This window comes from Alternaria novae-zelandiae (genome assembly GCF_023758075.1).
Source record: "Alternaria novae-zelandiae strain BMP 2774 chromosome Unknown scaffold_29, whole genome shotgun sequence".
Taxonomy (NCBI): domain Eukaryota; kingdom Fungi; phylum Ascomycota; class Dothideomycetes; order Pleosporales; family Pleosporaceae; genus Alternaria; species Alternaria novae-zelandiae.
The window spans coordinates 29825-44968 of NW_026056989.1; the positions used below are offsets into that span (position 1 = coordinate 29825).

At 53.2% G+C, this 15144-nt stretch overlaps 6 protein-coding genes across 6 annotated transcripts; 2 read left to right on the forward strand and 4 right to left on the reverse strand.

Moving 5' to 3' along the window:
- Nucleotides 1–1354: 1354 nt before the first annotated feature.
- J4E88_010120 (uncharacterized protein) lies at nt 1355–2212 on the reverse strand (the record flags this gene model as incomplete). The annotated part of the gene is made up of 2 exons (XM_049403715.1): nt 1355–2015; nt 2208–2212. The coding sequence occupies 2 exons, from the start codon at nt 2210–2212 to the stop codon at nt 1355–1357; spliced, it is 666 nt and encodes a 221-aa protein (XP_049250495.1).
- A 401-nt stretch (nt 2213–2613) lies between these two features.
- J4E88_010121 (uncharacterized protein) lies at nt 2614–3636 on the reverse strand (the record flags this gene model as incomplete). Its single annotated transcript, XM_049403716.1, has 1 exon — nt 2614–3636. One exon carries the CDS (start codon nt 3634–3636, stop codon nt 2614–2616), a length of 1023 nt encoding a protein of 340 aa, XP_049250496.1.
- A 4068-nt stretch (nt 3637–7704) lies between these two features.
- On the forward strand, nt 7705–8475 carry J4E88_010122 (uncharacterized protein; the record flags this gene model as incomplete). Its single annotated transcript, XM_049403717.1, has 2 exons — nt 7705–7710; nt 7855–8475. The coding sequence occupies 2 exons, from the start codon at nt 7705–7707 to the stop codon at nt 8473–8475; spliced, it is 627 nt and encodes a 208-aa protein (XP_049250497.1).
- Nucleotides 8476–8886: 411 nt separating this feature from the next.
- J4E88_010123 (uncharacterized protein) lies at nt 8887–9735 on the forward strand (the record flags this gene model as incomplete). Its single annotated transcript, XM_049403718.1, has 2 exons — nt 8887–8894; nt 8940–9735. The coding sequence occupies 2 exons, from the start codon at nt 8887–8889 to the stop codon at nt 9733–9735; spliced, it is 804 nt and encodes a 267-aa protein (XP_049250498.1).
- Nucleotides 9736–10037: 302 nt separating this feature from the next.
- J4E88_010124 (uncharacterized protein) lies at nt 10038–11231 on the reverse strand (the record flags this gene model as incomplete). Its single annotated transcript, XM_049403719.1, has 1 exon — nt 10038–11231. The coding sequence occupies one exon, from the start codon at nt 11229–11231 to the stop codon at nt 10038–10040; it is 1194 nt and encodes a 397-aa protein (XP_049250499.1).
- A 519-nt stretch (nt 11232–11750) lies between these two features.
- J4E88_010125 (uncharacterized protein) lies at nt 11751–14732 on the reverse strand (the record flags this gene model as incomplete). The annotated part of the gene is made up of 1 exon (XM_049403720.1): nt 11751–14732. The coding sequence occupies one exon, from the start codon at nt 14730–14732 to the stop codon at nt 11751–11753; it is 2982 nt and encodes a 993-aa protein (XP_049250500.1).
- Nucleotides 14733–15144: the final 412 nt, after the last annotated feature.

Below are 15144 nucleotides of genomic sequence, written 5' to 3' on the forward strand. Positions count from 1 at the left end.
GTTACTATGAGTGGGACTACGTCGGCACCAATAAAAAGCAATACGCAACATTCTCGTTCGTCGAAGATCCAAGGGGTGAGTAGTTTATCGACTATCACGAATATCCCGTCCCTGACAGTCAAATAGTAGTCGGCGCCCCGTCCGTAGCCCCGGCGATGACTGAGCAGTTATGCTCGCTCGATGCCGTCCACTGCGATGGGATACCAACATCCACCGGTTTCGTGTCACCCCTCCCAGGGGGACACCACGAGGAACTCGATGAATTTCACGACGATACACTTTCGGACGAAGACTTCCTGGCTCTTTCATAATTCACCGTGTGTCTCGTTCTACATACTACGGTCAGAAAGCATCCTCACTCAAACGTATACCAGGGCAGATCCTTGGACTGCCGACTCGTATCCTGACTTGCACTTTCGTCGTCGCACATTGTAGACAGTACTTGCTTTTGTCCCACAAATGGGGCAGTTCGCCGATAGCGGTGCCGTTGCTGGCGCCCCGGACTTGAGTTGGAGACGAGGAAACATCAACGTAGTGATTCCACAAACACGTTTAGAAATCCAGGTGGTGTTTATTCCAAGGGCATGAAGTCATCAATATCAGTAGTTGTGAAGCACGGGAAGCCAACAGCAACCAGAGGTACTTACTTTTGCTATTGTAGCCCGTTAATCCGTATGAGAGCCTGATATTGAGTGACGTGACACCTTCCCCAATGGGCCCGATATGTGGCGGACCTGCTTTGACATGGGCCACATAACTTCGCAAAATCCAGAGCGTTGAACGGAATATAGTCTGTAAACATGGTGACACACGCTTTACATGCGCATCCTCGCATCGGTCATTTCCCTGATGTTCTATCACCTACATATCACATATCAGAAAGAGCAGTCACCAAATAAGCATGTATCAACAAACAAGGGCACATTTTACCGTTGATTCATGGCGGAACGGCAAGTCTACGGATTACTCTTCTCGAGAGACAAGCGATCGTTGGTATACCCCTATCGAGCTGCATCGATATCAGCACCACGCAACATGGTCAACGCGATACTCATGCCAGAGATTAAAAAAGAAATATCGGGTATCAAATTCATGTAGTCCCTTCGGATCTGCTATCTAAGTGTGAGTGTGTGGATACAATTTGGTGTGTGCTAGAGCTCAGAACAGCCGAGTGCATGGGTAACACGGGTGTGATTTGCGCTTTCTGACCCCTCCGTCGGTGGATTTCCTACCATGGCAATATTGCAGTACGGCACAATGTGTGTAGGGAGGGCTTAGTTCGATTCGAATTTGCATGCGGCGAATTTGCATGAGACTTGTGGCATGGGCATTCTTAGCGGGTGACGTTATACATTTATAACATCTCAAGACCACCAGGATCTACGTCAGACAAGTACGCGATATGTTGGTATTCTTCGCATGCAGTGCATTTGCACGAAGGGCCTTCTGGTGTGGGACTTGCTGCGGTTATTGGTTCGCTGGGGTGAGATGTCGACAGATTATCGTCCTTATCCTCCAAGGATGGTCCGCAGTATGTTGACATGTTGGCAACTATGCCTTTGATTTTTTCGTCAAACTCCTGGAACTTGCGAATCTGAGCAACCCAATACGCGCGACGTTCTTCGATAACTTTCATCTTTCCGACCGTATGTTCGTAAGTAGTAACGCTTTCCTTTATGCCGTCAACGCTTCCTAAGAAGGTCTTGTCGGCCGAACCTGCATCTAGAGCAATCACTCCAGACCGCAAGCGCTCCTTGACTGCGGATACAAGAGTCTTCCATCCAGCAATCTCTTCGTTACATTTTCGAATCTTCGAAGCCAAATAACGGTAATGGTGGTTGCGTCTCTTGCGGGCGAGGTTGAGGGATTCGATCAACTGTTCTTCAATCGAATGTTGTGCCCTCAATTCTATCTCCTCGGCAGTCAAGTAACGTTCTCTTGGATACGGTTTTGTATTCAGCTGATCGGGCATGGTGTTGTTGTTGTTGTATGCGTTGATGGGGAATGTTGACTTGCTGTTTGGAGGAAACGACGGAGTACCACTACGCTTTATAGCGTTTAAAATACGGGAAGTGCGTTGTGAAGTGGTCAGACGGAATTACACATTGAACGAGATTGTGTGATCACATTTGCGATGTACATCAACACTACGTTGCTTCTCAATCGACACTCACTTTCGGCCTACACGGAAGAAGTTACATTGTTACTGCATGTTGAATGCAGCGACTCACCCAGACACCCCAATCTAGATGTCGAAGGCAAGGCGTTGCAGGCGGAGGGCTGTGGTATGAACCACCCTTGGCTTTAGCACTCGCAATATCTTCAGTTGTCCTAGAGTCGCGCCGCTGGCACTACGCTCGTTTTCGGCTCCTGGGTATCTTCTCTAAGGAACGCAAAAACGTTGGTCCTGATCCTTGATGTCGACGTTAGAAGTTCCTGGTCTGAGATCGTGCAAGCGGTAGGGGACGTCATCAATGGAGTAGATTTCTAGCGATTGATGAAGATAGTAAAGGCGAAATTAGCCTGGGGTTCAAACACACTTTGGGAATATCCTGCATTACATTACGACACAGGCTGGAGTTCCAACCCAGTCTAGCGTTATTGTTCACGGGGTTAGGCAACTAAGCACAGTAGATGTGGATCCTGATGCAGCTCAGGCCCACCGCTCTGATATGCTCGCAGGATTCCAGCGTTGCGTTCCTTGACGTTATTGATCATGCGCTCGATGGCATTAGTAGCGTGCTCTTCCAGGCGCTCCTCGTGGGCGGCGTGTGCCTCGTCCCGAATCTCATGCAGGCGCTTCAGCCAGTACATCCATCGCCACGGCGTAAATCCAATTGGCGAACGCATTCCTAGCTCAGATTCGACAAAATTTTGACCACCCTGGCTAAGTGTACTTGGGCAGTCGCTCCAGAAAGCGTCCGATAGCTGTATGAGGCAGTAGTTGGCCTCTTTGATCCAAGCGCAAGCAGCTGGCAGCAAATCCGCAACGGTGAGGCTGCGGATGTCACGAGATAGATCTTCATCGTCTGGCGTCTCTGGGCTGCAAAGGGCTCGTGTCTCCTCAAATGTGGATCGAAACAGGACGAGAGCGATCTGACAGATCTTGTGGTTGGCCACGCGGGTTGACGCCAGCTTGGCCAAGAAGGAAGCCAAGTTGAGGCGATGAACACCGGACATGGGCGCGCAATTGGTGACCCAGAAATCCGTCATGTCCGTGGCCAGGAAGGGCAAGTCATTCCACAGCGTGCCTTGCACTGTTCGTGCGATATCGATGCCGTAGTTTCCTGACACAGGCCTAGTCAGGGGGCCAAGTCCCTGGATGCGGACGATATCCAGGACCAGGCGGTCTTGGTCCGCGCTTTCGTGAGACGCCAGCCGACCAAGCTGATAGTAGATGTGCCATATAGAATGTAGGTAGCCTTCAAGAGAATCGACTCCGTCGCCCACAGCACAATACCGGTCGCTGATGATCCAGGTTCGGTTGGTAAAGGCTCCGAGGCGAAGCTGCTCGATCTCCCCGCGGGCGATGCATTCACGGACGTTCTGCCGGTCATGGGTGCTGTCGTCTAACTTTGTGATGTCCGATGGGCCCTTGGGAAACGGGCTTAGCAGTGCATCGCGGAAGGTTTCCATGCTAGGAGGGCTGTAGCATGAATGAACTCGCCGAACAGATGCAGTAGAGAATTGGAAAGGACAAGCGATGAAGAAGGCAGGCAGAAGTGTAGTCCACGTCGATTTTCGTACTGTCGTCCACTCATGTAGAGCTAGGTCTAGCAGGGTTATAGCCAATCAAAGGGTTGTGATGAAGAAGTGGGTTGTGGCAAAGAAGGCTCCACACGTCTATCGACACAGCCAGCGGCCTCTCACAATCCTTGAAAGAGGCGTGTTAGTGGGTCGTTTCCATGCTCTTGGTAGGCTATACCAGAACAATGAACATCAAGTAGATGTGAGGAAAGTATGCAGAGGAGGTGGGCATCTGGTAGCCAGCGGCCTGCATTGAGCACAGGTAGAACAGCTAGCACGAATGTCTACTTAGTAGTGCTGACGTGTTAAGTCGCAAGAGTCATTTGTGAACCCTCTCATGAAGGTAAGGCTACGGCACAGTTGTAGACGCGCAGGGTTCGTGGAGTGAGCTACCCAATGTGACCTTGGAAGTCGCGAGTTGAAGCCGGAATGGCGCCGAAGCTAGCTCAAGCTAGATTGTCCTCTCTTCATGCGGCAGTGCGCAGCCTCCAGGTCGCCAATGATTAGTGGGTCAGCTGTAGGAGCGACGATTTTGTTGCTGGGGTTGTGGAATTAAGGTTTCTTGCGCAATGAGGCTGGGGCGTGGGCCGCCAACCAAGCGGGGATCGTCCAGCGTGGCGCCTTCCGCAGACGCCGGCACGGCACGGCACGCCAGGGCACAGTCACGCGCCAGGCTCTGTCGCGGTAGCACTGGCACCCTCTCCAAAAGTGCGAGTAACTAGGCTTGCTGGTCAAGCGCCGCTGTTCTGCAGCTCGCTTGCGCGCGGACTACAAATCCTGCCTGGGTGAGGATGCGCAGGTGGTGACGACGCACGCCCGCCAGCCGATTCAGGCGTTGTCCTCTAAGAAATTGAGTTTCGCCCGGGAGCCCAAACAAAGCAACCCCCATTTTGGTGTGGCGGGAGAGTTTCTGCGGCACAAGGCAATCCAGTGCCCACCGAGCTTTCCTGTTTATATCCCACCTCCACCCATATGCAGCTTGTATTCTCCGCGGCCTTCACGGTTGGCTGGTGTGGAGCGGGGGGCTTTTCGACGTCGCCTGCGGGCGGGGTTTTGCGGATGATAGATCGTTCGAGAGGTAGCTGTCGATGAGCGTGTGCACGGGGGACGATGTGCGACCTCGGAGGCGGTACGAGCAAGTGAGAATGGAGTGGATGCTGAGACGATGTTAATGAAGAATGCGCCTAGAGAGAACGAGACGACATACCATGCCATGAGACCGGCACAGCGGCATGCAGCGCTCGAGTGTTGTCTGGGCAAGCCATCTGATCCAGAACGCTTTCCATGGCATGCAGAAGACACAGTCTGATCGCTCTCCACCTATCAACCGGGGTCGTCAAGCTCAGCCTAATCATCGTAGTGACAAATGGGGTGTATGTCTTGACCATGAACATGATCAGGCCGCGTGGTGACACGCGTCAACAGGCATCGTAAGTCTTGAGACGCGCGATGCCGTCATTGCGCGCGTTGAACGTCCCGAGGTCTGCAGTTGCTTTTGGAGGGCTCCTTCAGACTGCGGCAGAGTCCTGCTTGCCGAGGCAGCTCGTGGCCGGTGTCGTATTCGCGATACGACGTCGTTCGGCGTGGAGTGACTGTCGGGTGCATGGGTAGTGTTATTATAGCGTCTGAGTCGGTGGCCGGGTCGCAAGCCCGCTCGAAGGCTTGTATATGTCGGCGTTGCTCGGGGATTGATTGAAGCTCTGATTGTTAGCAGATGGTGGGTGAGTTCGCACGTTAGTTGTTGTCACGTATCAGCGGGTCGATGGGCCTCTTCGGAAACGTGCGGGCAAGAAACGATGTTATCAGGGCTGGCACCAAGAATGGTTGCACGACAAAGAGCAGCATGCTTCAGATGCGACGACATTGTATTACCGTATTCTACATGATAGTGCGCGGCTACCTTGCGGCGGAAACGTCGGAGCTTCGGTGGGCCGATGCCCGATGGCACGTCACGTGCCAGCGGACTGGCATTCATGGACACGGATTCGATCTCGTCAGTCTGTACGAACCAGCCGCGACCTCAGCGACCCCTCTACAACCGCATCCTTGTGTGACCGAGTTTCTCCCGATCGCCGATGAGATGCCAGGGCTGAATGTCGCTATGCACAACCCAGCCCTTGCCAAACTCGCCCAAGGCTTCGACCTTCTCGTCTGCCCACCATCTCGGTTCCGGGAACATTCTCCCCCACAAATTGATCAGCCAGTAATAATCAGGCAATATCCACCAAGGGTAGTCATATTGCCGGCCCAGCGCGCGGAGAAATCGTAACGGAATCCCTGGTGGAGTCTTGTCCATCCCTTTGATGTTCGAAATCTTGCCATAGTATCGGTCTACGCAGGCAGGCGGGATGCGCGACGGAGCATACGGCTGCAGGTACATTCGCAAGGTCCAGGGGCATGCCTCCTGCAGTGCCGCAAGAGTAGTGTCTTGTGACCCCGCTGACTTTCCCAAGGCAGCGCTCCAGGCTCTGGAGGCGTCGTTGGTCAACGCCCGCAACAGAGTCCTCTTTCCGACACAGGTATCCGCCAACAGCGCTCTTGCTTTTTTATATGTCGGGTCTCGCGCAAGGACAGAGTGCAGCGTACCGCCTGCCTGCCCATATTTTTCCCTTCTTGATTTGGGGTCCTCCCAATACGACTCGAAGCGCTCGAAAGCCTCTCGCATGAGCTCCCATACCCGCAGGCCTGTCTCTGCGTCCGGCAGTCCGCGTGCCTGCCACATCCGCTCGTTCCACGAGCGGTTTGCTTCTCGCCAGTACTTACGTACCTGCACCAGCGGAGGAACCCATCGGTCGTCAAGAGGCTCCGGCATGCTCAGCAGAGTGTAGGCGTTCTTTGCGATGGGTGCTATCGCGGGCTGTGCAGCAGTCAAGCAGGAGTAAAGACGCCAGCCGATGCAGCCGATGCAGCCGACGCCGCCGACCACAGCTGCTGCTGCTGCCACCTTCCGCCCGTGGCGTTTGACCACATTTCTTATCCGCCTTCCCAGCTTATGTCTGCGCCGCTCGTCCGAAGGCCTCGCGCCCGATACACTGCGTGTGGCTTCGTGAATATCTCGAGAGGGCAAGGTTGGCTCGCTTCTCGTGCGGCGGCGGTATTTGGAGGATGGCCGAGCAGCTGGAGCATTTGCGCGGTGTACGATGCTGTCCAAGCAGAAGCGCTCCACTGGAATGGAGAAGTCAGTACTCGTTTGATCCGAGATTATACGGGGGTATGGAGCCAGACGCACCGTTGCTGAGCCTCATGAATCGTCGCGTTTCGCTCATCACCTTGCCAGCCTCATCTCGCGTGACAACTGTCACCCAGGCTCTACTCGACGTTTGATGCGCCATCTCAAAAGATTGCTCGATAGATGTCTTCCGACTCGACAAGTTCAGAAGCTCGCTCCTCACGCCAATATAACAACGGTCGATGGTTGCCAAAGTTCGCGTGGGGTTGAGAGAGCAAACAAACCTCGGAACGTTACACAAAGAAAAGCTTTATGCCGACACCCCAAAAACCAAAGCTCTTTTATCTTCCTCCTTCCCTTTGTTCCATCACGTTTCGACCTTCCTCGATCTCGACTGCCCGAACAAGTGCAGCCGCTCCAATCAAGTACAGCCAACGCGTCCCACGAAACATCGATCATGGACACAGGTCTACGCCCACGCGAGAGTCACACGTAAATAGAGACGACTACGACTCGGGAATGGGGGCTAATAGATACACAGGGCGAGGGGCAAGACGCCAAACTTTTCGCGACGTCGCTCGACCGGATGGTGCAGCAGGGTCCTCGTCTTGCTCGTCTGCCTCTTGGGCGTGGTCCTTGCGGTCCTTGCACAGCCCATCTGGTCAATAGGCAAGCCGTCTTGTACTTGCCCTCTCATCGCATGCCCCGACGTATCTCTCCCTAGCGATGAATGCACCGATCCTGCAAGTTTCACAATGCTCAATATACGGAGCAGCCACATCCCGCCTATGACAGTCCGATTGTCCATTGAGCTGCGCTCAGATGGTCCAGCCTTTGGTGCCAAAGCTATCGACAGGCGTCTTGGACTTATCAACTCCCGCGCTTTGTCACTACACGACCTGATTCTCCACCACACCGCACAGTTTCATCGCCTCCAGACTACAACCGCCACTGCTATGTCTGATACTTGCTCCAAGATATGCCGCCCATACCGCTCATGGAAGTTCTGGAAGAACCACAACACGTCCACCTTCCTATCGCCTGACGTGCATAACACCCGTCAAGATCAGGTCGTGTTGGATCATCTCCAAAAGACCGTCCGCGACGCTGCACGGATCTACCACGACAATGTCGCCTCTAGTCTCGCTTCCGGTATTCACCCCCTCAACGATTCACTCGGCAACGCAATCTTCGAAGCGTACGAAGCTTGGACAAAACCACTGCCGTCGGAAGTGTGCCACGAGATCTTTGCAGCATCCTGTGATGCTACCGACTACTACAAGAAGAAACCTCAGATAACTTGGATGAATCAGTTATTTGTAGCTTTGAAGGGAGAGCAAGACGTACTGAGCATGTCGAAGCACGATCTAGATCATTACTTGGCAGCGGTCAACCCCCAGGCATGGACCAACACACTTCCGGCGCACACCAAAGACATGAATGCGGAGGACAAGAAGCAATGGATATGGAAGCTCGGCAAGCAGGTTCGTCAAGGCGTCAGCATTGGGTCTGCCGACATGAAGCCCCATGTCGATGATGGTAACGACGTTCTGCCATGAGGCCTGATACAAGTGCCCATGCAACCGATTTGAGACCCTTTCAAGTCTCCGGGACTACCTCGGTTCTTGCTTGTCTATTGTCGAAGGACGGGTGTATGGCGGCATGTCACTTGCCATGGGCAAGGTCTGTCTCATGTCGTCGAGCATTACTGTACGTATCTCAAACATGACACACAATGGAAGCTGTTGTCCGATATATCTCATCATTGTCGGACACATGTCGCAGTCATCCAGCACCACGGTCTTCGACTCATTCATGCTTCCAGCATGTGACAGGGCCTTCGACGTGACGTGAACAAAGGACAGCAAACCAGCTTGAGCAAGCGCAAGCTCGACATATAACAAGGCTCGATGCCTTCCCACTTACACTTCGACGTTTCCTGATATCGAAAAATCGCCAAGTCTCCGAACATGGAAGCGTACATGGCATGGACGTCCGACAATTTACGACGAGAAATCAACAGGCGTAAGCTGAAACCTACACCAATGCCAACTAAGAAGGTCGATCGAGCGATTCTTTTGGTCGCTCACGATGAGCGAAAAGCCCAGGTGGGGGCGAGTGGGTTGGTTGGAGCGGAAGAGGAGGAAGACAATGCGGACGAAGATGACGATGATTTCGTCGATGCAAATGAAGATGCTGAAACGAATCATCCAAAAGAGGGTGAAGTGGAGGCGGCAATACACCCAGCTAAAGGCAGAGAAGTAAGCATTGAAGACACGGAGCAAGACGCTGCTTCAACGTCATCCCCGCAGCCAAGTTATGGCGAAAAGCGTAAGCAACCACAAACAGAATTGGAAGACCGCACCACCAAACGTCAGCACTACAACGACCCGCCTGTAAATGTACTACTCAATCCAGCATCACCGTCTCCACCAAAAACATCACCGCCGTCACCTTCTCCACCAGAATCATCGCCGCCATCACCGTCCCGCCAGCAGCAAGACGCCGTGATCGCGCTAGACCAAGAGGACTGGACCGCTCGCGCCGAACGTGCCTTGGGCCCTGTTGACCGCTCTCTCACCAACCTCAATGCCTGGATGAACGATGTCGTTGGCTTAGGCAACCCTGCACCTAAGGACCCGACCCCAGGCCAGATTGTTAGTGAGGTGGCTCAAGATTTTGGACGCTGGGTGGGGCGGTGGGGTCGTGGGATGGATGCGAGAATAGGGCTGGTGGGTAGAGAGGTCGAGGACATGACTAATCACCAGGATGAGGAAGTTGAAGGAGATGGAGGGGCCGGCAATGGCAATGAGCTATGAGGCTGAGCGAAAGGCTGATCGATCTTCTTTCAGATATGGTATGTATGAGTAGTATGCTGCTATGGTTCATCGCTAATGTTCCGCGAGAGTACGTTGTCATACAAGATTGACACCAAGTCCAGCTTTTGATCTTTCATACCATCTACTGCGCTATCTAATACACGTGCTCAAATCCGTGTCCTTCTTCCAGCAATACATCATTTCTCAAGCTATCGCCGACACCCAATTCCATTCCACACCGGCAACCGCATCTTCTCAATCTGACCCTCCCCATTCCCGTCTCTTCTATCACCATGGCGACATCAAGTGAAGATGAACTCATCCTCAATGTCCTTCCCTTTGCTTTTCCCCCTCTGTCTCTGCTCACGCTTCTGATGCTTCGGCTTGTCCACCCCAGCCACCATCTCCAGCGCCTTCTCCAATACCTCAACCCGGAGCAGCAACTCACGTATATCCTCGGCGTTCTGAAGACCCGATCGACGCACACTCTCCACCTGCGCAGCGAGAGTAGGGTCGTTGGGAAGAAGAGGAACTGGTGCTCCGTCGAGGACCCGGAGTTCGGGCTGAATGTAGCGCGTACGGGGTGACTTTCGGGTAGGGGTGGCGGCGGTACGTGGACGGGTTGGAGGCGAGATGCTGGTTCTTTCGGTTGATGGGATCGGATGCGACGAAGATTCTCCCATCTCCGGGCTCCGTACTCGGCTCACAGTCTTGCTGGCTGGTTTCTTGGCGGCGGACTGCTTACCGGGTTTTGTCGTAGGAGTGGGAGGTCGGGAGGACGAAGCAACTACTGGGATATCCTTCGTGCCATCATTCGAAGGCGGAGGGAAAGATTTCTGGAGTGCGTTGCTGATGGCCTGGTTTGTGGGCTTCTTGGCTTTGGTCGAGGAAGATGCGACGGTACCGGGCTTCGCAACCTTTGACGGCGTGGTAGCAAGGGCTTCTCGGATTGCGTTCGGTTTAGCGGTATGAGCAGTGTCATCGACAACAGCTTTGAGCCGGTCGGAGACGGTGCCATATCGAGACGGGGTCGGACTTGGGAACTGGACTCGTTTGCGCGATGAAGGCTGAGGTGTGGCCTCGTCTTCATCTCCAGAATCAAGTACTACGGGGCGCTTGGAGGCGAGGCGTCTAGTACTGACAAATTCGTTGGGTTTGGCGGTATCCTTCTCTGGCTTTGGTGTAGATCGCTTCATGATTCCCTTGGGTTTTGGCGTATCCACGGCTTCGAAGGCTAGTTCGTCGTCGCTGCTGGTGTCGGTGATGATGGAGATACTTGTTGATGGTTTGCGTCTCCTTTGCTCGGTTGTCGCCTTCTTCTTATTGCCAGGAGAAGACGGCATGAAGCTGGATGAGGTTGATGCTGCGACGGGCTTCTTGGAACCTGATGGTGTTGGCTTTTTGGTCGGGGTCTTGTAGTCGTTCTTCTGGTCGACATGCTTTGCGCAACGGTTGGGGGTAGTGTCCATCGCCTTTGACGAGCCGATATCCTCCATGCCAACAATCCGCGTCGCATGGTTCCCGCATGGCGTTCCGTTTTTGCAAGTTCCACGGCAATGATGAGTAGCCATGAGGGTCGCTCAGAGGAGGTGAACGTTGCAGTTCACTGGAGAGACGTCGAAACTTAGCTGGGCTGGAGCGGGCCTGTTTATATAGCACTTGGTAAGCATTACAGAATGCGAACATATGCATGCGACGTCGCTCTTCAGGTGTGTGCACGAAGGGGTCACGAGGAGATAGAAACGACAGGACTGTGTGCAACACCGACTTCTCATGGATACGCCTCACGTCATGCTCGCACTCATGCATCTTGGTCTGGACGTATTAAGGTGCAATGATGCAATGAAGTCTGTGCTAGGCCTACGGGAATTATCCGCAATGCATGAGCTACTCACGTGATATCAAGGACTTTTGGGGGCTGAATCGCATTTCGTCGTATGGCGAAAGGAATACTTGACATTCTATACACTACTCGTAGCTATGATAAGGACTTGCTACAGCTATCGCTCAATCTATCACGTGTCGACAGTGCTCTCAAGGCTCAGCTCCCCCATCAAATTGTCGCTGTTCCACTCCCTCCCCGCTTGCAAATTCTCTATCGCTCTCTTCACCAATACCAGATCACTCCGCCCATGAAGCATGGAGAGATACTTCCGCATACCCTCAAGACCTTTAAAAAGACGTGCAGAGTCGTCTTCGTGAACCCTCTCTGCTTCTGTCCGCACAGCGTTCTGAGCTTGCAACGTGAAGAGATCAGTAGCAAGGTCCAGCGCGGAAGGAAGATCTCGCCCAAGGGCACCTGCACGAAGCGCAGATGGAAGGGTATGTCCCAAAGCATCGACAGGTAGTGCGAGCGAAGTATTGTCCGCAGGGCAAATAGGGGCATGATTTGTGAGGAGCTGAATATACTCGGCTTGCGACTCGACGAGTTCAAGATCCCACTCGATGGCTATATCGATCCGCTTGGGCATGAATTGCAACCGCGTTTCTCTCAAAGCATTGCGGCGTCTTTCACAGTGAAGCTCATGTGCCAGGTGCCGTCGATCAGATTCGGCAAAGAGAGCCTCAGCTTCCGCCATTACCCCGGAGATTGCTTCCCACGGGCGAAGCCATGAGCCATCATCTTCACAGAACTGCTCCGCTGGCGCTACATCAACTAAGGAGATCCTGTTGCGACCTCGTTGGACTGCTGCGTTGACCAGATACTTCGTGTTGACGACCCGTTCGTGGGCTAGCTGGGCTTCTAGGTCTCCGATGATGTGAAGTTCAATCTGGCTCTCAACACGACGAGCATCTTCGATCTGGACGAGTAGAAAATCGATCTCTTCGACGCCACTTTGACTAGACTCGGGGCAGGTGAAAGCTACTTGCTGCCCGAGAAGCTCAAACCGCTCGAGCACAGCCATATGATGTTGTTCCATCATTTGGATAACTTCTGGTGAGAGAGACTGAGCACCAGTGGACTGAGCAAGCTGACCTTTTGGCGCATCCAAAGTCATAACATTCGATTCCTCAACGAGGCTGTCGCCCCTGGCCAACTGACTGTGAATCTGCTCCACCATTGTTAAGATCTTGCCGGATACCTCACTTCGAGCCAGTCCTGATGCTTGCTCAGTGGCATCTTCCGAGGTTGGTATCCAATGAGTTTCGAGTCTCTCCACTGTCTTTTCGATCGTGCTAAGGGTCTGGTAGAGGGTGCGTTCATCTGCCGGCGGATCTCCAAGAGCCGAGCCAGGGCTTAGCTGGCCGTAGATACCTTGTATCATGGTCATCATGGTACTTGGATTGACCGCTAGACTAGATACGGTGGGCAGAGATCTGTCGTGGATGTCTTGCAGTTGTTGTGTCGAGGTTTCCTGGCCTTTCTGAACCAGCCTCAGTTCTTGTGCCAACATGGATGAGTTGGACAAAAGGCCGGCTTGAATTTGGCTTCCTTGATGCTGAATGGTTGCCTCGACTCTTTGCAGCTCACCCCGTAGTCCTTTTAGGCGAGATCTTACATCCATGAACTGAACGTTCTGACGCTTCTGGTTCTTTCGTAACCGCGACTGGATATGGCCACTTGCCGCCTTGATCGAAGTGTTGAGTTTGTTGGTCTGCGCCATGCGTATATCCGATTGGTTCTGGGACTGGGTCGAGATGTGTGCATACAGACTGGTGAGATTCTGGTTAGCTGGCACGACCTGATCACGTAACCATGCACAGTTCTCTCGAACCTGCGTGCTGATCTGGGATTGGAAGTCGCGTATCTGGCCATGGATCTCGGTGGTTGCCGTTTCGACTTTAGTCTCCAATTTTGATGCAGCGCGCGTGACTGAGTCGTCTGTCTTTTGGAACAGCCAGCCACCGGTAGACTGAAGCTGCATCTGCAAATTACTAACATGGCTGTGAATGTCTTCGACGGCTTCCAAGCTGGTCATTCGACGTTTCTTTCTCGGTTCCACCTCGTGAGTGTCATGTCTTGCTCGTCGCAGGCCTACAGGTGATACCGTTGGCTCTCGGTTGATGACGTTGACATGTTCAGCTTCTTGCCGACTGGGTTGGCCAGTAACATTAACGTCGCATGACTGCATAGGGTCAGCTCTGTCGACTGACTGCGCCTTTGTTCGTCGAGTATTGTAGTCGTCAATTCCAATGGGAGGATCAGCATCGGATGTCTGTGAAGGCCTAGACAGCATCGAATCACAGTGTTCTTCGGTAATCGGATGGTCGGTCGACTTGGCGCTACCTTTCGGTGATCTGACCCGCTCCTCCATGGAAGACCAGGCAGACGAAGAACGGGCGAATTTTGGCTGCTTCGTAACGTGGGAAGGACCTGACGTCGCCTGGATCGGAATTGACTTCTTTCGCGCGTCTCTTCCATGCGGTAAGTCATCATCTATTGTTGGAAAGGCACCAGGAACGGGTAGAGATGCGGTGACCGACGAATATGGACCCTTTTGGTTGACCATTTCTGGACATTCGGGGCGATTCGATCCGGCCCGCTCTGGGTTGATAGTGACAGTGGCGGACGATGGCTTGGTCACCGAACATTTCGAAGTGCTGGCTTGTGTGGGTGTGTTCCGCCTTTGAGTTATACGAGAGCTCGATTGGCGTTGATCTTGCTGAGCAATCTTGTACGGATGAACTGTTTCGTTGGACCGCGCGTTGATCTCAGGAGCAGTAGCAATACATGATGTTGGCGTGCGAACAGAGGGGCGAAGTATACTCTTGGGCAGATATGATGATCCAGTCACTACGGTATGAATGTCTTCGAGAGCCGATCGTGTTTGGGGTGATTGACGCTTGGTGTTTTCTTTGTCGTTATCATGCTGCCGAACTTTGATCCCTGATATAACCCGATGAAGTTCGGGCCACGGTCGAAGATCGTCCACAGTGTTCATGAGCTGGCGAATGTAGTTTGAGTCGGATTGATAGATCTGGTCCAGCGTTTGGTTCTTGTAGGGACCGAATGGGATAACGCAGTCCTTAGGACGTAATTGTCGTGTGCTCTCCATCGCTGGTCAGGAGAAGTGAACCTTGTACGCGAATGCGCAAAGCGCGTACATCTAGAAGATTTGTAGGACTTGAAAAGGGCTGTACAAACCTGCGTCATCCTCGCAGGAAACGAATGTATCTGATATGAGTCGAGGCCCAAGCGCGCTCTGTCTCACCACAGCACACAACCTTCACAGATGCACGCATATCGCCACGTGACTCGTCTTTCTTCCGTTGCGTGAACAGATCCATCGCAGCCGATATATGCGCAATGTCTCGGATTTGCTGCGCAGCGACGCAAATTTCCTGATCGTCCGCTTCCTGTTGACGGTATGACAAAGATCATGGTTCGCAAGACGGTCCGGCAGACCATGTCCCAGCTTTGATCACGCACCCCATCACAAACCTCGTCCACAAAAGCGTTTCCACGGA